The 19677-nt window shown below is 37.4% G+C and overlaps 2 protein-coding genes across 3 annotated transcripts; one reads left to right on the forward strand and one right to left on the reverse strand.

Annotated features, from left to right (window-relative positions):
- Positions 1-340: 340 nt before the first annotated feature.
- Positions 341-3790, reverse strand: LOC107085575 (calcitonin-1-like). Of its 2 annotated transcripts, XM_015375972.1 has the most exons (5): positions 3684-3790; positions 3133-3221; positions 2830-2955; positions 1618-1793; positions 341-742 (listed from the first exon to the last, which is right to left on the reverse strand). In XM_015375972.1, the coding sequence occupies exons 2-4, from the start codon at positions 3213-3215 to the stop codon at positions 1631-1633; spliced, it is 372 nt and encodes a 123-aa protein (XP_015231458.1). In that variant the 5' UTR covers positions 3216-3221; positions 3684-3790; the 3' UTR covers positions 341-742; positions 1618-1630. The 2 variants fall into 2 exon arrangements, with proteins under 2 accessions (XP_015231458.1, XP_015231456.1); XM_015375970.1 differs by lacking the exons at positions 341-742; positions 1618-1793 and adding an exon at positions 2053-2338.
- A 10963-nt stretch (positions 3791-14753) lies between these two features.
- Positions 14754-19333, forward strand: LOC107085571 (vitamin D 25-hydroxylase). The gene is made up of 5 exons (XM_015375965.1): positions 14754-15176; positions 15549-15690; positions 15789-16421; positions 16510-16839; positions 18403-19333. The coding sequence occupies exons 1-5, from the start codon at positions 14856-14858 to the stop codon at positions 18618-18620; spliced, it is 1644 nt and encodes a 547-aa protein (XP_015231451.1). The 5' UTR covers positions 14754-14855; the 3' UTR covers positions 18621-19333.
- Positions 19334-19677: the final 344 nt, after the last annotated feature.

Here is a 19677-nt window from a genome sequence, read left to right on the forward strand (position 1 = left end):
TATACAAATTTCCATAAGTAAAGCTTATAAGGTTGTTCTTATGATCACAGACATATTTTATATAACAGTCATGACTTTTATAGCAACCACTAGAAGGTAAAATTAGTCAGCTGTTGCACATAAATGCTAATATAACATACATGTGTCTACTGTCCAAGAACCCAGTAATTATATGGTTAGTGTAAATATACCATATTACACATATATATTAACATATGCATGTTTCTTTCTGAATGTGAATGAATCCAAACAACTGGATGGGACTTCTGACTATACAGTAGCTATTCAATACAGTCACACAGGATAGCAGAATTTAGCTAAAATACTATTTATTCCTACATTTCATTCATAATTGTCCAAACAGATAGATCCATGAATAGATCCTCTATAGGTAAAAGATTTCAACCACTATGAAATCCTAAGAAGAGTTTTATAACAAGGTACACACAACCACAAACTATTTTCCGACATTTGTGTTTCACAGTATAGGATTTCTATCTAGACACATGGTAGTGAGTAGTCACAGGTGAAAAAGTCAAGACAGAAAAGTTTAGTCTTTTTCCTTATCTCTCTGAGCAGCATAGAATTTCCTGTTGTCTAAACACCAAAAACATACTGTAGTTTAAAAGACAGACACATATCAATGTTGGTATAGAATAGTTTCTAGAGGGAACGGTTGCTTCTTCAGGAGATGCTTCTGATGTTGGAAATTTGTCACTGAAGATAAGAATTCTCTAGGAAGCTAAAAAGAGGGAAGAAAAACAGAGGAAAGGCTTTAGATTTTTATTGATGACTGCAACACCTGAAGAATCAAATAAATTATCCATTAAGTATTTTATACATCATTTAAAAAGCCTTAATATTTGTGTAGAACTCAATTTCTTTATTTCAGAGGGCTATGATTGTATATACATGGATATATATATATATACATTTTCAAACAGCTTTAGAATTTTTCGGTTTATCTGTAAATTTACAAATACAGACAAAAAAACATTTCTAGACTAGCAATACCAGCTGCAGGACCCCTCAAGCCTATTAGGATTGCTGGAGATGGTTTAAAAGCTCAAGATAATCTCTAACTGGAAAAACCACTGATTTCAGCTCATGTGGTTTTTGGAAGTAGTTATTTTTTTTTATTTTTTACTTGTTTATTTTTACAAAAATTGGTGCAATGAATATGAACAACTTTCACATAAATTAATCCCACATTGCAAAAACAAGTTTCCTAAATTAAGTGTATTTATCTTAATTTGAATAGGTTAATAACATTATTTGCCAATGGAATTAGTATTTTTACTGTTGAAATAAGATAAATAGGTAATATGCACTTGAAATAAGACAGAGGGAATTGTTTTTTCTTATTTTAAATGTAAATTATCTTGTTCCATTGGCAAAGTGTCCCACCTCTGTTAAAAACTTATTTTAAGAAAAAATAACTTATTTAGTTTTCAGTTTTTTGCAGTGCAGGCAAATTTATAAGGTTTATTTTACACACAGCAGGTTAGTTAGAAAGGTTTCAGATTCAAGATACCCATACACTAGAGCAGATACATTTCATTCTCTGTCATAACTCCGTCATAACTACCTGTTTTTGAATTAGGGTTATTAACATACCATGTTTCTGGTCTCACATAAGGCCATGCCGCTTCCTTCTGCCAAACGCCTGGGCACCAACATTTGTAGGGACAAAGTTGCTGTATCCAAGTCCACCTGAGCGACTTAAAAAGTCGGCCAAGCGGTGTGTCACACAGGTGGCCGTGTTGCATGCCCGTTTTTGTGCTGTCGAGTTGCTTGTGAAAAAAAGGGGGCAAAGACAAAAAAGTTTGAATGTTTGAGAGGGGATGTAATGAAGGTGAGCAACAATATCCATTACTATTTCCTTTTACTGTTCATAAAGCTTGCTCCAACCACATTGTTGGGGGGGAAGAATCAGTTTGATGATAAAAATTAATCAAATAGGAAAAAAGAACATCACAACTAAGAAAAAAAATACTACAAGGCAGGGCTTTAACTGTCAACTTTTTTATTATATTGAACATATTGCAGCAGTTTTAGATTCGTTTTCATTATCATTTTGAGTCATAAAAGATTTTTTGAAGGAAAATACACAAACAAAAACAGACCAAAAAAAAATGATTGGCTGTAAATCTCAGAATTTCTATTTTATGTGCTGATGTAGTTTTCATATAGCTCAGAAAGGCTTCTCCTCTTGCCAGGGGTCCCTGCTCCCACATCAGTACGAGGATAGGTTTGCAGTTTGTGAATATCCTGGGAGAGTCTGCCAAGCACACATGTGCTCAAGCCGGTGCAGCGTTTTGACACAGGTCTACTCCAACTGTTGGAGATGGAGAGAAACATGCAAAGGCTTACAGGACAGTAACATGCAGATATTGACCTGTGGTTACATGCATTTACGAAACAGCTAACTGTGATATGATACAGACATGCTGAACAACCCAAACAGTGTGTGAAGTTTTCACATTGACCAAAGTGAGACGGTAGAAGTTGTATGCCATCTTGTGGTGATTAGTCTGTCGTGCATATTTTCTGTTCGTTAGCAATATATCATCAATATTCTGAACACATGCCAAACTGCAAGCAATGTTTTTTAACTGATGTGACATTGAATGAGTCAATGAATGTATGATTAAGTTTAGTACATGCAGTCAAATATTTTTCTGTTAGTGGTAAATCCCTATTTATACCTGTAAAATGATCATCAAGCTCAAATGTTGGACGGATCTGTACACAGATCTCAATTACATTTTTTTTTTAGATCAGAAAAGATTATCAAAACAAAGATGTGCTGGAATAAAAAAGCCTTACCTCTCCCCATCAGCTGCTTGTTGGGTCGCTTCATCTGAGCTTATCTGCATGAACTCCTTGATAGCTCTGAGTAATGTCTCAGTATCCTTGTTCAGTAGTGTGACCCCATCTGACCTGGACTCCTTGCTAGTTGAGAAAACACTCATTCAATTGGTGCATTGATCTCTGTGCATCTGACACAAATATTGGGTAAAATGATTGTTCACATGATAAGTTACCTTAAGTGGTACATGTAATCTTACGGACACGAACAATCCAATTTAGATAAAGAGTTTCTAACATCTATCATGCTCCAGCTCTCACCTGGATAGTGCTGCGTTTGAGGAGGTCTGACAAAAAATTAGAGCATAGCCAAGAAGGAGGGTCGTGAGTTTAAACATACTCATGATTCCCTGTAAAGAGAGAAAAAGAAAACACAGATATACTGATAAAATGTATGCAAACCAGCAAGGAATGTGTTTACTGCTTCACATTTAACTCAATCTACAGACATTTTAGATGAAAAGTAAAATTACTTAAAAATTGAGAGTTTTTTCAGTTTTAAATATATAAGCTTTATTATTATTTAACTCTGTTTCTCTGTTTGGTTTTCTCCCCTCACAAAATTATAGCCATGGTTTTTAAGGTTGTGCAGTAATGAGCAACAGTAATTAAAAGATTACAGTGGCTTCAGTAACAGAGATAGATGCAGTTTAATCTATTAGATATATAAAGCAAAGCAATTTAAATGCAGCAGAGCCACTTTTCACTTCTTTCTGTTTTCTTCTTTCTATATCCCATCATAAGATAAATTGTTTGCTCAAAGAAAAATAAAAGTATGAAAAAAGATAAATAAGTGTATCTTTTTTACGTACCTTGCAGTTAACGATCTTCTTCTACTGGAGATGTAGATGATGTGATGATAGTGTATCTGTTGAGCTTCCTCACAGTGTGCAGTTTTATATATGTCCCACATGGATTATTGTAATTTCTGAGCAAACACTTGATTATACTTCATTGGGCAGTCCAGTGCATGCTTCAAAGCTTCGGACCAATCAGAGGTAGTGTGTAATTTATAGCAACCAAATAAGAACTTGTATGCAAATCAAACTGCTTCATTGTCATGATGCTCTCAAATGACGAAAGATTTGCAAAGTTTGAACTCTATAAGTGGCAGGTGCATCCAGGCAAAAACATCACAGTAAATCAACAGAGGCAGGGAACTCATTAATACAAGATGCTTCCTTGCACCAACTCAGAGTAAGATCTATTCTTAAAAAGTATTTGTATGTTTTTTAATTTTCAACTTTTGCACATGTTCAGCATATGATTTAGGGCTTATAGTCAATTTGTACACCAAGGTACATATATGTTTCAGTATACTCTAATGGGGTAAATGTTGATGTTTTTAATGAAAAGAAGAGTTTGTAGAACCTTCTTCTGACTTGTTGATAGCATGACTTTTTTTTACTATCATTTAGAAGATGAAGCCAGTCAGACTGAATATTGTCAAATGCAGATGAATAATTTTGATAATATATCTGACCTGGTCAGACTCCAGGTAAAAGAGGGCATCAAGGGTTTCTAAGGTGACCAAACATGAAAAAAAAAAACTTACTAAAATAATCTACAGTAGCAAAGAGGCTGCACAGTTTGTAGCCCTGCAGTCTTTCAGCAAATAGGTCCTGGGTCTTGATTCTGGCCTGGGCTTTTTCTGCTTGGAGTTTGCATGTGTAGGTGCAGATACCCCAGCTTTCACCCACAATCCACTAACAATAACATTAGCATAATTAGCATTTCTAAATTGATATTAGGTGTAAGTGTATGTGTGCATGGTTGTCTGACTGTGTTGCCCTGCAACCGACTGGCAAGCAGTCCAGGATGTTTCCTGTCTTTTGCCCATAGACTGCTGGAGATAAGCACCAGCCCTGTAAAACCTGATGGATAAGCAGTAGAAGATGGATGAAAGGATGACCAAACCATCCCCACTCTTCCATCTCTCTTGGGTTGGACTGAGAACTTTTCAAAAAGAGCCTAAAATCTTATAGAACATTTATTTGGCTTTTAGAAATGTAAAAGGCATTAGGGAGAACTTCAAACATTAAGATTTTTATGTATAGAAAAGATTAAATAAATGATTATTTTCTCAATGCAATGGTAATTTATCAGAGTGAAATCTATTTTTGTGGAACAGTCTGTGTAAAACATGATCAGGTCCTACTAATGTTTAGCCAGAGAGAAGAAGGGTTGCGCGTCTTCTATGTGGCCTGCAAATACGCTCATTTCACTAAAAGGCCCATCTACTTTAATGGGTTTCCCTTGTGACGCAAAAAAAAATCGAAGGCAGGATGGGTTATGATACATCCTGCACTGTTGTAACATGAGGGAATAAGAGGAAAAACTGAAACCAGCAGCCAACTAATCTCCACAAAGAAACATAATGGACATCAAATAATGAAAAGGTGTAGTTTATTCATTGGGTGCTCCCTGTGATACTATTGGTAATGATTTGTAATTATCATGCTGCTATCTGGGTAGTCGTATAGCCAAACACAGAGTTATTCCGAGATTATTTAAATGAGATGAACATGGTGTTCATAATGAAGAATTAAACTTATTGCTGATGATTCTATTAAAGAGTTGCTAATTTTATTTAAAAAAAAACTGCTCAATAATAAAAAAAAAAATTAAAAAGGGAAAGGAAAGTGTTTCTTTTAGCTTTGTTCTAATCTGTTAACATGTTGCATGCTTGAGGAATGCTTGGAAAAACAAGGGGTTCCCCTAATTATGTTCCAAGGTGCATTTTGTGAGCAATTAAAAGCATTTTGATTTATTTCAAGCACACTGATTTTAAAGCCTTTAAAGTGATAATAAGTTAGTCTATATAGAGCAGAATTGGAATATGCATATTACGGCAGTATTTGAATGCATCTAAAAGCTTACAGGGAGGCTGTGAAGTGAGGTCAGAACATGAGCATTGTTGTCTGTTGGAAGTACTCTTTAGCTCACTGATTGGAGTGTTCTAGATCAACTGTGAAACTTTTTAATGAACTTTTGGAACAACCATCTCATTCGGCATTAAATGAATTAAGTCTACAGGTCTTAAAAGGAAAGTCTTGTTATCATGGGAGGGGGTTATAATGGAAGAGCATCCGTCTGACTTTATCAAGTCAATGTCAGACTGGCTAATATTTCTCTGACTTCTTTTACATAGGTATCAAAACTAATTTCGTAGTATTATTATGTAAGAAATGTACTGCACATCCAGTCCTTTTTCCAGTTAAAAAAAAAAAAAAACATGGAAAATGATTAACAATTATAAGCTTGTCTTGAAATGTGGATTCTGGAACCAAGAATAAAACTAAGCATTAATATTTAACACAAAAAAAAATGTTTTTATTACTATTTAAACACAAAGCATCATAAATGTACCTTTCAACACAATTTAAATGTCGAAATACAGAAGCATCCCTTGAATATAATGCAGATAATCTAATGCTACTCAAGGGTTAGGATTCATCACTAATTAATATAACCAAGAACACAAACTGATGCACAGAAAATAAATTTCAAAGGGAAAAGAAGTGTACACCAGGCCACACTTAGCTCCCACTGCACAGTGGGCATAAGTTGAGCATGAATTGTCTTGGAAAAATAATTACAACACAGGAGAGCAGTTTTGACAGAGAGGCCAGCATCACTCACTGCAATGCTTGTCAGAGACCGTCTCAGTTGAGTTCACTGGCAACTGGTCTGATTAAAAACAGTACTGAGCTTTGCATGGGCTGAAGAAGACATCGCATAAACAAATCTGTGATGCTACAAACAGGAAAAACAAAGAACTTAGACTTAGACAAACCTTATGGTCATTTTGTATACAAAACGAAATTTCGATGCATACAGCTTTTCAACAGTGAATGAGCACCTTACATCAGTGAAATGAACATTTTCATTTATAAAGTGAGACTGTGATCAGAATGTAAACAGTGTAGGAGAAAAGGAAAACTAATTTAAAGACATGATGCAAAAGGCATTAATAAGCTAGGGTTCAGAGCAAAATAAATAAATAAATGTGGTGCAAAATAAAGTAGATCATGGAGTTGAGTTCTATTTAAAGGGATTTCAAAATTCGCCATGTAGTGCAAATTTGATGTTTACAAGTGTGATACAGAGTCTCGATTTATGACTTGATTAGAGTTTTAACAGTTCACCAGTCTTATGGCAGTGGGGGAAAAGCTGTTGCAGAACCTGTTGGTCCTGCATCGAATGCTGCAAAGCCTCTTCCCAAAGGGCAGATGGGAGAACAGTCCATTGTGGGGGTGTGAGGGGTCGCTGATGATGTTACCGGCTTGGGACACGTAGTGCTGGGATGAAATGTCTTTATTGGAGGGACGAGGAGCCCAGATGATCCCCTATATTTCAATTATTGTAAGAGTCCAAGATTGTTGACTGAAATCTAATATCAGAAATGAGATCTATATAATTTTGAATGTAGATGGAAAAAGAAAGATTTGAGGCCACATGCATGTATAATTACAGTGAATCTGGCAGGACAATTGAAATTACACCTCTGTGAAAATCAGTGGAAGATGTAAAAGGGGTGTAATTACGACCAGGAAATTAAACCATTAATAAGTATTAAGTTAAGTGATTATGGGACCTCTAAAAGTTGTCCATAATCTAGTCCATGTTTTAAAAATAGTGTAAAAGATAAAAGACAGGACATACTGTAGAAATGGATATTTGAAGAACTGTAAATGATAAACATAAAGTTAAGTATGCCACAGCTGCCCTGCGCATGCATTCCAAATACAACATTTAAACACCTGCCTGGAAGCTACATAGGGATTACTAGTCCTCTTGGTGTTCCTGCCACAGCCATTACGTTGTTAGAGTAAAGACCCTATAAACCATGTCTGTTTTGAAAAAGGCTTTGTTAGAAGATTTATCAAACAATTTCAAGTGTTCCCGGATATAAAAAAAAAGTACATTAGGAGCACTGCTGTCAAAAGAGCCATGCAAAAAAACTATCACCTGTGGCCTAATCTGAAGGAAAACAGGAACAAATCCCATTTAAATTGAATCATTGCTCAACCTTTGTCAGTTTGAGCCTGAAAACACAAGACTGGGGGATTTGGTAAGGGTTAGAAGAGTTCATGTAGCTGCAAACATCAAAAGACAATGTAAAGAATTGTCTTTCCATCAATCCCTTTATTTTCTTACCTAATTAAGGGTCAGAGGAGGTTGAACCCTGTTCTAGTAGTCAGCAAACAAAAGATAGGTGTTGTACCTATCTTCTGAATGGTTAACAGTCCATCAAAAAGATCGTTGTTGCTTTTTGTTTGTTTTGTTTGCCACTTTAAATAATGCAAACTCTTAATATGCACATTATCATTTTTAGATTGTATTAGATACAAATACATTTACCACACAAACTGAGAATTTGTCAAGATAAAAGGAGAGATTTATCTTTCTGTGGGAAATGTGTTTTTAATATTCTCAGTTAATCAGCTCTGGGTCATAGAGATCCATCATAAAGTGTGCTGGATGAAAGAGGGGCTTTACGGCTGTTATAGAGGGGCCCAGAAATATAATCAGAGAATTTAAATGGAGTTTTGACAACTTTTTGCTGCTTATTAGGAATTGAGTAATAGATCTATAGCACAGACGTTTTCTCTACAAGAAGTTACATAAGTAAAAGTTGAAAACTAACATCAGGTGTTGCTTAAAAACCATGATAACATTACAATCCACTAACCTTATTTTGCCACCAGGCAGACATATTTGTAATTGTTAAACTGACTGTGGTTCAGTGATTCTCATTATTGTTGGGCATGTAGGTGGCGCAGTGGATAGCTCGCACAAACCATGTACAGAGGCCTTAGTCCTCAACATGGCCGCCCTGGGTTTGAATCTGGCCTGTGGTCCTTTGCTGCAGGTCTCTTCCCCGTTCTCATACCCCCTTTTCTATCAACCTACTGTAAAAAAAAATCAAGCCACTAGAGCCGTAAAAACTCAAAAAATATAAATAAATATACAGACTCTCAATATTGTTATTGCTTTAATTTCTGCAACCATAATGGCCAGGGTGGTGAAGTTCCCCCTGATATGAGTCATAACCTACTTTTGCTCAGGGAAACTGCAATAAGGAAGCATAGCGTTTTAAATATTACAGTTACTTATTTGATATCTGTAAATTTATACTCCCTTAGGGAGATAGAAAATTGTTTTTATTTGTTTGTAATAAGGTCAAATGTAGAATTAAACCGCCACCTTGTTGCAGCATAAATACATGTATGGCAAAAGACGATAAAATGTTATTGTTAATTGTGAAAGACAATCTTGTCTCTCACGGGTTGACAAAGGCTGAAAAAACTTATGGTCTCTGGTCTGATCAGATTTTAGGTAAATGAACTTTAACAGTAATATCTCTTGAACTTATTGTTCAGCCTACAATGTAACACATTCATTTTTATAATTAAGGATCAGAGGGTGTGTATCATAATGCATAGCTCTGTGAAATTACTGTATATTTGATTTGTTTTTTGATTTTCCACATTAGGTTGTATTGCAGGAAACATTCAAGTAATATTAAGTCTTATTATATCAAACTTCCTTCAGAAGCCACACAAGTCAGCAACAAATACTTTGAGAAATGTAAGATGAGGCCTCAGGCTGCCCTGTTGATTTTATTATTATTTTTGCTGAGGTGCAATTATAGTGCAGCCACATAGTACAATGACCTTTCATCAAGCTAAAACCTCACAAGGGTCAATCATTCATCCAGTTTCTCCTGTTTTCTGCCAGGGTCACGGTAGAGTTGGCACCTATTTCCAGCAGCCTATGGGCAAAAAGGCGGAGCACACCCTGGTCAGGTTGCAGTCTGTCGCAAGCCAACACAGAAATACACAGAGACATAAAGCTATGCACACTCACAACTAAGGATACGTTACACACGTCAAATACCCTAACAGTCATGTTTTTGGACTGTGGAAGGGAGCCAGAGTACCCAGGAGGAACCCACACATGAAAAGGGAGAACATGCCGAAAGTCCTTAGGCCAGAAAACAAAGCCAGGACCTTCTTGCTGCAAGGCAACAGTGCTACAAGCTGTGCCATCGTGCAGCCAAGTTTCAATCAATAAATCAGTTTTTGGTAATAAAAGCATATTTAGTAAGATGTAATAGTTTTAATTTTCATAAAAGTGTGTTAAGTCTATATTTGTCATCAAAGCCACATATCAACATAGACTGTAGAAAGCACAGTTACTTGTTTTTTTCTTACGGTCTTTAATGTTATGGCATGGTGCATGTGTCCTGTTTAAGGTCAGTTAAGATTAGAAAAATTATTAGATTTGCCAAATAACAGAATGATAATTTAAGAACTTTACACATAAATCCTTGAACTTTCTTTATTGGTGATAGCTACATTGATAGATTTTTATTATCTAAGAGTTAAGCACCTTGATTGGTGCCCAGCCCACATGGTTTATTAGACACTATCAAACAATAAAGAGTACAACAGCAAAATGGCAAACTACTAAACAAAGCATGACATAAAAAGAACCCTTAAAATTGCAGATATATACAGAGAGACACTCGGGTGTAAAGAGGGGCAGAAGTCTCCACCGACAACTGGTGGTGGTGAGTTGGCTCCGATGGGGGGGGGGACGCCAGTCAGACCTGGTAGGCCCAAACATATTGTGAGGGTTTGCTGGGAATTTCTGGCAGAGTTCCCCGTGAGAAGAAGCCCACCTCCAGGAGAGCTTTGAACACGTTCCGAGGGAGGTGGGGGACATTGAATCTGAGTGGGCTATGTTCTGTGCCTCTATTATTGAGGTAGCTGTGGCTTCGAACACACTGATGGACAGCAGCGGTGAGGGAAGCTGTCAAGCTGAAGGAGGAGTCCTTGGGTCCTAGTGGGGTTGCTGTGCTGCTGACCTCGATTTGGGATGTCGTATGTAGGTGGGTGGATTACTTCGCAGGCCTCCTTAATCCCACCAACATGTCTTCCATTGAGGAAGCAGAGCGTGGGGCTCCGGGTCAGGTTATCCCATCTCTGGTGCTCAGGTCACTGAGGTGATTAATAAGCTCCTTGGTGGCAAGGCCCCAGTGGTGGGTGAGATTCGCCTTGAGTACCTTAAGGCTCTGGAAGTTGTGGGGTTGTGTTGGTTAACGCAACTCTGCAACATTGCGTGGACATCAGAGGTAGTTCCCCTGGATTGGCAAACTGGAGTGGTTGTCCCTCTATTCAAAAAGGGGACCAGAAGGTGTGTTCCAACTACAGAGGAACCACACTCTTAAGCCTCCCTGGTAAGGTCCATTGCAGGGGATATTGGTCCGCAGTAAGTCAGACATGTTTCTGATGAGGGTTGCACTCCGCCACGGTTGCTCCTCATCACCAATTCTGTTCATAACTTTTATGGACAGAATTTCTAGGTACAGCCAAGGTATTGAGGGGATCTATTTTGGTGGCCTGAGGATTGCGACTCCGTTATTCGCAGATGATGTGCTTCTATTGGCTTCATCAGGGCGTGATCTGCAGCTCTCACTCAAGCAGTTCGCAGCCAAGTGTGAAGCAGCCTGGATGAGCTTTGGGTCCAAAAGAATGAGATCCTGCATACAAGGAGCTGAAATTTGTTTTCTCCGTAGTGTGTCTGGGCTCTCCCTTAGAGATAGGGTGAGGAGCTCAGTCATCCGGGAAGGACCCAGAGTAGAACCGCTGCTCCTCCCCATTGAGAGGAGCAAGTTGAGGTGATTCAGGCATCTGGTTAGGATGCCTCCTGGACGTCTCCCTGGTGATGTGTTCCAGGAACGTCTCACTGGGAGGAGGCCAAGGGGGGGACCCAAGACACGCTGGAGGGACTATATTTCTCGGCTGGCCTGGGAGCGCCTTGGGATTCCCCCAGAGGAGCTGCCCCAAGTGGCTGGGCAGAGGGACATCTCGGCCTCCCTACTGAAGCTGCTACCCCCGCGACCTGACCCTGAATAAGCAGAAGAAGATGGTTGGATGGATACAGAGACAATAGTTCATCATATGGGATACAAAATACTTTGTTGCAGATAGCAGGTATTTTCCACAAATGTTGCCAGAACAAAATCCTCCTTTTCAGACAAACAGCACAGAATCTCTGCTTCATCTTTCCAAGATAAATAAGGACTTTTTAGCTGAATTGATTCAGAAAGGGAGTTTCTTATGTCACAGTATAAAGTACAATAAAGAACAAAACAAAATTCCTCTTCCACAGCCTTGAGATAACAAAAGTTCGCACAAGCTTTAACTGTTCAGGTATTCCTTTCAATCAAGCAATACGTTTAACTCTTAGCGGCCAGCAAGTGGTGCACTCACACACTAGTTGTCCTCCTGTTGCTGCCAACAGCTACAACAGCTATTCCCCCCCCCCTCTTATGGCTTCATGTTTTTTTTTTCTTTTCCGGTAAGTTTTTGATTTTTCAAATATTTAACAAAACAGTTTTTTTCTATCTGCTACTTTATCTAAACATTTGTACCCTCAACTTCATGGGTGCATGAAAACATCTATACATTTCTATAAACTCTAGGGTTAAGTACATTTATTAAGGTCTAAAGTTCTTCCTTTATCTTGCATTATTTAATTGTATTTAGCTATGTTATTCTGTCCCATAGGCAAGCAGAATAATTGCAGGGATCCTTTTTGTCTCCATGTAACTCTAAATTTGTAAATTTACCCTTCATAAGCATGCATTATTTGGTCTCACAATTTTCTAATAGAATACTAAACATGGTGTATGTAAACTTCTGAATTTTGAAAGAGTAATTAAACCTCCTTAAATTAATATTTAATTGTACCGGTATTTAAGAAAAATTAAGAAAAAAAATGGAAATTCTCACAGACCTAAAATGGCAAAGTGGTTTGTCAGACAATAGAAATAATGTTTTCTGTCTTGCCATTCAACTTCTTTTTTCAGCTGTATCTCTTTATTTTCTTGAATGTGCTTGCAGTATTATTCAACTTCTGGTGTCACACCTTTGCAAATTTAAAGTCCTTACAAATTTAGTAAACAGTTGATTGCCAGAAAATTTCATCTTATAGAAATACAAGCCATGTCACCATCCTGACATATCTAGGAAATGTTCCTCCTAACTATATTTACCAGATGTTATATTAGGAAGCTTGCATAAAGCAATTACATCATCGAAGAGAATAATGTAGCCAAACAAATCTGAAACACTGGAAGTGCAGATTGGAGCATTTTTTTTAAAAGCAAAAGAGAAGCGCACCAGCTTGCTCAGCAGGGAGAAGAAACTGAATAAACGACTTTGACCTCATGTCTAAAGTAGGAACTAGTGGCAAGGAATGGATAATAAATCACACGGTGAGAGCAGGGTTTTATAGTCTTGCAAACTTGTTTTCAATTTGAATTGTCTGCTTACCCTGAGAAAACATTATATTTTTTGAGCATCAGGTCATGTTTGTTTTTTTGTCTTAAGTTTGTTTTTTTAACTAAGATTTAGCTCCACTAAGGTGCTCAGATATCCAGGCCTGAGGCATACACTTATGAAAGTCTGGAATGCAGCACATGCCTTTACCTTTCACCTCTGAATGTAGCTTGACCTTCCCTAACCTTTACTGTGTTGGGGTGAAATAACCTGCAGGGGGTTACTGGGCCAAAGTCTGCCTGGCAACATTTAACCAGACTCTTGTTAAAAAAATAAAAAAAATAAAGACTAAAGATAAAATTTTTTAAATCACCGCCATTTGCTTTTCCAAAAAGTTAAAAGTTGTGGATTTAAAAGATATAGTTTCTAAGTTCATTCCCCATCAAAATATCTTTAAGATTACTTTTAACCTCACACTGATCTGTGTGATTAATCCAAATCCTATGCAGCAACAGCCACGTTTTTTAAAGCATTTGTGATGAGCCAAACATGAGCCTAAAAAATATATCTTTCTTATAATTTTTTTTTTTACCAAATGCCTTTTGCGTGTGTTTTAATCCAGTCAGTAATGAACTTTACAACTTTTTTTAATGAAAAAATCACATCAACCTTAAAATCCCGGCTTCTTTCCTGAGGTTCATTCATGATCATGATGTTTATTTTTGCTTTTCCAAAAAACTCTTGCCAAATCTCTTCTTTCGTCAATACCTTGTGTTTTGCCAAGAGATGTGTAATTTAGTCAATAATACAATGCCTAACTCCACTTCCAAGAAATGCCAGTTTAACTAGAAATTATTTGATAAAGAGAGTAATTTATTTTATTTTATTGTATCTTTTTTTGCTATAAGTAATATATGCTCTACTTAAGGAGAAGTAGCAACCACTGTTGGGAGTAAAATAATTTCAAAATTATAAATCAGTTATTAAATGCATATGTGTCTTAAACCAAACCTGGGCTGCATTTTTTCTGTTCTTTACCAATGAATCTAAGAGTAATGCACTCACATGGAAACACTTAATTTAAAAGATCTGCAAAGGGATGTATTATTTCTAACTTGTTTATTTTTTTTGAATAATTATGTTATAAAGCTAGAAACATTATTGATTTAAATGAGAAACCATCGTGGCAATGGTAAGTTTTAACCCTTAGATTATTGCATCTTTATGTAACTGTTCCTTTGACACTAGGTTTTTCTTCTAAGCAATTAATGGTCCAAGTGCTTACAAAACCTTTTGCTGCTATTGTGATAAAAAAAAAAAAGGATTGCTTGCATGCATATGTTTTTTTCCCCAAAAAAAATAAATTAGGACTTAACTGTCTGATGTAGATTAGGTATTGTGTCATTGGGAATCACATTGCATGCATGTCTTTTTAAGTCATAAATTGCAGATGCGCGACTTAAATGTAAGTTTTCAACTTTATATTACTATTTGTAGGATACATGAATGGTTTATGTGCATTTTGCAAAAGTTGTTTTGGTGTTTTAAAGCACCTTTCACAAAATCCAACTTAATAACCATCTAACTGAGCCGGATTATTGATCAAGAGCAGAACAAAGTTCATCAACCGTTGACTCTAACTTTCTGGCCAATCTTGGACTTAGAGGCGGGGGATAGAATAAATGCAAGATGATACATATGCGGTTCAGTTCCTCGGAGGAGAACCGGGGTCGGGATAGATTTTTCCAGCAGGCAAAGGAGAGTTTTGCAAAGATGGTTTCCCTGAAATCTCCGTCCCTGATGCCGGTGACCCGCGCCGACGCGCTGCTCGGTCTGGGCTGCTTGGCTGCGGCTCTCCTCGCCTTCCTACTGGTGCGCCAGCTTGTCAAGCAGAGGAGACCCCCTGGGTTTCCTCCCGGTCCTTCTCCCATCCCTATCATAGGAAACATTTTTTCTCTTGCAACTGAGCCGCACGTCTTTCTCAAGAGACAAAGCGAAGTTCACGGGCAGGTAAGACTTGATTTCCCTGGAGCAAAATGCGCTTATTTAGAGCCGTAAACCTTGAGGGGTGCGACCCTCCACGCGTCGGAGCGCGCACGCTCATGGGATTAATTATGGAAGGAACAAAAGAGACTCGCCCAAACATTTGGCTGACTGGAGCATTTCATTGGAGGAGGACAGCTGACAAATCAGGGGCTACGAGAAAAGAAAATCTCCTCCCAAGTAGCCAGTCATCTTTTGAACCAAGCAAAAAAGATAATCTGAAAATGCATGCATATTTTGATTAAACCATGAACTTATTAAAAAAGTCACTTCCTGTGGATGAATTTATCCCTATTTCTAAAGTGATAACTTCATGTTTCTCTTTTTTTGTGTGTGCAGATTTTCAGTCTTGACCTGGGAGGCATCATGACTGTGGTGTTGAATGGTTATGACAGTGTAAAGGAGTGCCTTTATCACCAGAGTGAGGTTTTTGCAGACCGCCCCTCACTGCCTTTATTCAAAAAAATGACCAAAATGGGTGGTAAGCTGCTGGTTTATGTTTCTCCATCACTAGCTCATAATCTAAGACACTGGTTGGATTTTCAGTGATAGAATTCTACTTTTTTCATATCTTCCAAGGTCTCCTTAATTGTAAATTCGGGAAAGGCTGGGTTGACCACCGCAAGCTTGCTTGCAACTCGTTCCGTTACTACGGCAGCAGCCAGAGACTATTTGAGAGAAGGATCACAGAGGAGTGCATGTTCTTTGTTGATGCAATCGACAGACACAAGGGAAAAGCCTTCAACCCCAAACACCTTGTGACCAATGCGGTGTCGAACATCACCAATCTGATCATTTTTGGACAGCGTTTCACCTACGATGACAGTAACTTCCAACATATGATCGAGATCTTCAGTGAGAACGTGGAGCTGGCTGTCAGCGGCTGGGCTCTCCTCTATAATGCCTTCCCTTGCATTGAATATCTGCCCTTTGGAAAACACCAGAAGCTCTTCCATAATGCTGCTGAAGTGTATGACTTCCTGCAGGAGGTTATAAAACGATTTTCCCATGGCAGGGTGCCCCATGCACCACGCCACTATGTTGATGCATATTTGGATGAGTTGGAGCGAAACACAGGAGATCCCAATAATTCTTTTACTTATGAGAACCTCATCTATTCAGTGGGTGAGCTCATTATTGCTGGCACAGAGACTACTACCAACACCCTGCGTTGGGCTATGCTGTACATGGCCCTCTACCCCAACATACAAGGTAGGTACAAGATGTCTTATCATCAAATAAGGACAAAGCTATTCTCTTTTTAGTTAATGAATGATTGTTTCTGTTTTTTTGTGCAAAGAGAGGGTGCACAGGGAGATTGACAGTGTGCTGATCAATGGGAGGTCACCGTCTCTTGAGGACAAGCATAGGATGCCCTATGTGGAGGCCGTTCTGCATGAGGTTCTTCGTTTCTGCAACATCGTGCCTCTTGGCATCTTCCGAGCCACCTCCCAGGAAGCAAAAGTCAATGGGTACACAATTCCCAAAGGAACCATGGTGATAACAAACCTGTACTCTGTGCACTTTGATGAGAAGTACTGGACGGACCCAGGGGTCTTCTCACCGGAGAGGTTTCTGGACAGCAGTGGAAACTTCATGAGGCGAGAGGCCTTCCTTCCATTCTCTTTAGGTTAGTGAGTTTCTTCTTCTCTTAAAGAATAAAAACAAAACCTTTACTTACACTGGAAAACATCCAAATCTAGATTAGATTTAGAATTTTTCTTAAAATAAGTGCATTTGTTCTTGAATTGAGGAGATAAAAGAGACATATTGCCAATGGAACAAGACAATTTAGGTTTAAAATAAGAAAAGACAACTGCATTGTCTTATTTCAAGTGCATATTATCTAATGATCTTATTTTAAGAGTAAAAATACTCATCCCATTGGCAAATTATCTCATTAACCTACTCAAATTAATTTGAGAAAATTATACTTATTTCTAGATTGTTTTTGCAGTGTAGGCCCTAGGTATGCATTTATAAATGCAGTTAAGAATATGTTTTTTTTTATTAACTAAGACCTAATCAATAGTTAATCTTCAATAACAGTAGAGGGTTTAAGTCTAATGTTGACCAGTTTATCAACAGAGCAAGGAAAGCCAAAAATAATTTGTGTGCATGTTTTATACATTTAAAAAAAATAAATGATTTGTGAAGTTAAAAATTTTTTTTAATTGAAACGAATATGTCCGTTCATTTGATTCCAAAAAGGTTTGGAGATTTTATCCTCAGTTTCACTTTGAAAGAACAGAGGGATGTTCTGGTCCTTGAAACTTATTTAAGATTAAAACAGGTACTAGCACATTTTTAAACATTAAAAGTTGAATATCTTTTCCTGTCTTTTTTTTTTAATAGAATTAGGTATTTCCTTTTCTACATAGTTTTATAACAAGCAAAATGACTGAATGAAATGCAGATCTTAAGTGGAGTCTTTGCAGTGTTTCATTGCAAGACATGTTACAAAACCCATCCTGCCCTTGATTTTTATGCATTAGCAGCACCAGTTAAAGCTGAAGTGTGTTCTTTTCCCTTCCACAACCACACACATCATAATTTCCAGCTGTTATCGCTGATGACTTAGGCAGTCCTGCAAGAGTCAGAGATTACCAGAAAAATATAAACTACAACTAAAAACAGCAAAGTATTGCTTCATTCCATCCAGATAGAGTCTCATTGATTATTTGCAGGCAAGGAGTGAAAACTTGTTGCTTAAAATCTTCAATTTTCTTTTGTTTTCTAATGTACCTAAATTGAATTTCTAACGTATTCTTTACTGGTGCTCTAAAACTATATTCGTCTTTTTAATATTGTTTTTTTATGTGAGTGAGAATATAATTTTCACAGGATATTGTTTGAGTTTTCTTATATTTTCACACAATTGTCATTAGTTTTCATGATTGATACATTTACCATTTTTTGACCAACACTTGTTTGACAATTGTTAGCAGATTTCTAAGCTTAATGCTTCCATTTTATTGTAGACTACTAATTACATATCAGCCGCCTGCATTATGTATACTTAAGGAGCTAGTGTGTATTATCTATTCAGAAGTTTCTTTTTCTGTGTGGACAATTACACACAGGTCCATTATTGTGTTTTTATAGACTTTAATTCTTTATACCCCAAGAAATATTAATATTACATGTAGGAAGGCTGCACTGTAACTGTTAATGTATTGATTGTATTTTTCAGGTAAGCGTCACTGCGTCGGTGAACAGCTGGCCAGAATGGAAATGTTCCTCTTCTTTACCACCTTGCTGCAGAGGTTTCATCTTCATTTCCCCCCAGGCACCGTTCCAACCGTTACTCCCAAACTTGGAATGACTTTACAGCCGAAACCTTACTCCATTTGTGCTGTTCGCAGACAACAGAAGTTTCACAGCTCTGAAGACACTCCTTATCACAAATAGTTTTGTTGGCTGCTTTGCACAGCGTGGCCTGTGGATATCGGTGTTTAGAACTGACTTTTGAGTATCCGGATGCCCCTTGACACTTCAACACAATTATAAGTTTATTCAACTGATATTGATTTTTTTTTATATGAGCATATATGCATGTTTGCACAATAGTTTTAAACGGCAGGGGAGGCGACAGGTGCTGAAAGGACATCCTGGGAGCACAAGCAGACTATTGATTTAATTCCCTGAGCTCCTGCAACTAGAAAACGAAATTTCTGTGAACCTTGGCGCAGTGGGGACGGCTTAGGTCAATGATTTATATTATGTACACCAATGATGGTTCATAGCACTGATGTAGTAGGACAGCTTTGGGGAGATTAACGACACTAGATATTCATGCAGCTTGTGTCGGGCCAAATTGGACTAACAGATTTTCCAAGAAAGTTCTGAACAGTGTATTGGGATTGGCCCTGGGTCAAGATTTACAACATCTGGACTGACTCTGAACCTTTCTCCAGGGATAGCATTATTTGGAAAATCTATCTCTCAGAAAGCAAATGCAAAGCTGATGGAGTTCTAGAAACCAACTTTCCAACACTGGTTTCTGGTAAATGGTGCTTATCAGTACTAATATTGTACTGTGTTTTTATGTAAGATTAACATTTGTATGTTGTTGTTTTTTTTGCAATCCTGGTTGTGTTTCTTTTTGTGTATTCATAAAGTATTGTGACATTGAAAATTTCTCACTTTTTATTTAACCTCAGCAACAGAAATTTGAGCCTTAAATCCTTACAGATATTACTTTATCCATATAAAAAATTGGTTTATTAATTTAAGATTAAAACTATATTTTTCAATGCAGTGCCGGAAGAAATAATTCAAAAAAGAAGAGCTTGTGGAAAACTCAATCATACTCTTGTTCACATCAAAGAAAGTGAAGTGTTTCTTAATGTTAACTTAAGGTACAAAGGTAACTATTCTGTTTATAAAATGTTAAATTGTTGTGTTTCTATGAGGTCCATACTGTAACTTGAAAAAGAAAGTTCAAGAAAACAAAAGAAAGCTTTAA

Source organism: Cyprinodon variegatus, unplaced genomic scaffold, assembly GCF_000732505.1.
Source record: "Cyprinodon variegatus isolate N-32 unplaced genomic scaffold, C_variegatus-1.0 Scaffold128, whole genome shotgun sequence".
NCBI classification, from domain to species: Eukaryota; Metazoa; Chordata; class Actinopteri; order Cyprinodontiformes; family Cyprinodontidae; genus Cyprinodon; species Cyprinodon variegatus.

What these genes read in the sequence shown, in the direction of transcription:
- LOC107085575 (XM_015375970.1), bottom strand. Translation starts at nt 3,215, where the DNA reads ATGAGTATGTTTAAACTCACGACCCTCCTTCTTGGCTATGCTCTAATT. An exon ending in TCAAACGCAGCACTATCCAG is followed by an intron (nt 2,956 to 3,132) that starts GTGAGAGCTGGA and finishes TTTCTCAACTAG; the next exon opens with CAAGGAGTCCAGGTCAGATG. An exon ending in CAAGCAGCTGATGGGGAGAG is followed by an intron (nt 2,339 to 2,829) that starts GTAAGGCTTTTT and finishes CATCTCCAACAG; the next exon opens with TTGGAGTAGACCTGTGTCAA.
- LOC107085571 (XM_015375965.1), top strand. Translation starts at nt 14,856, where the DNA reads ATGATACATATGCGGTTCAGTTCCTCGGAGGAGAACCGGGGTCGGGAT. An exon ending in AAAGCGAAGTTCACGGGCAG is followed by an intron (nt 15,177 to 15,548) that starts GTAAGACTTGAT and finishes TTGTGTGTGCAG; the next exon opens with ATTTTCAGTCTTGACCTGGG. An exon ending in CTTCCTTCCATTCTCTTTAG is followed by an intron (nt 16,840 to 18,402) that starts GTTAGTGAGTTT and finishes TGTATTTTTCAG; the next exon opens with GTAAGCGTCACTGCGTCGGT.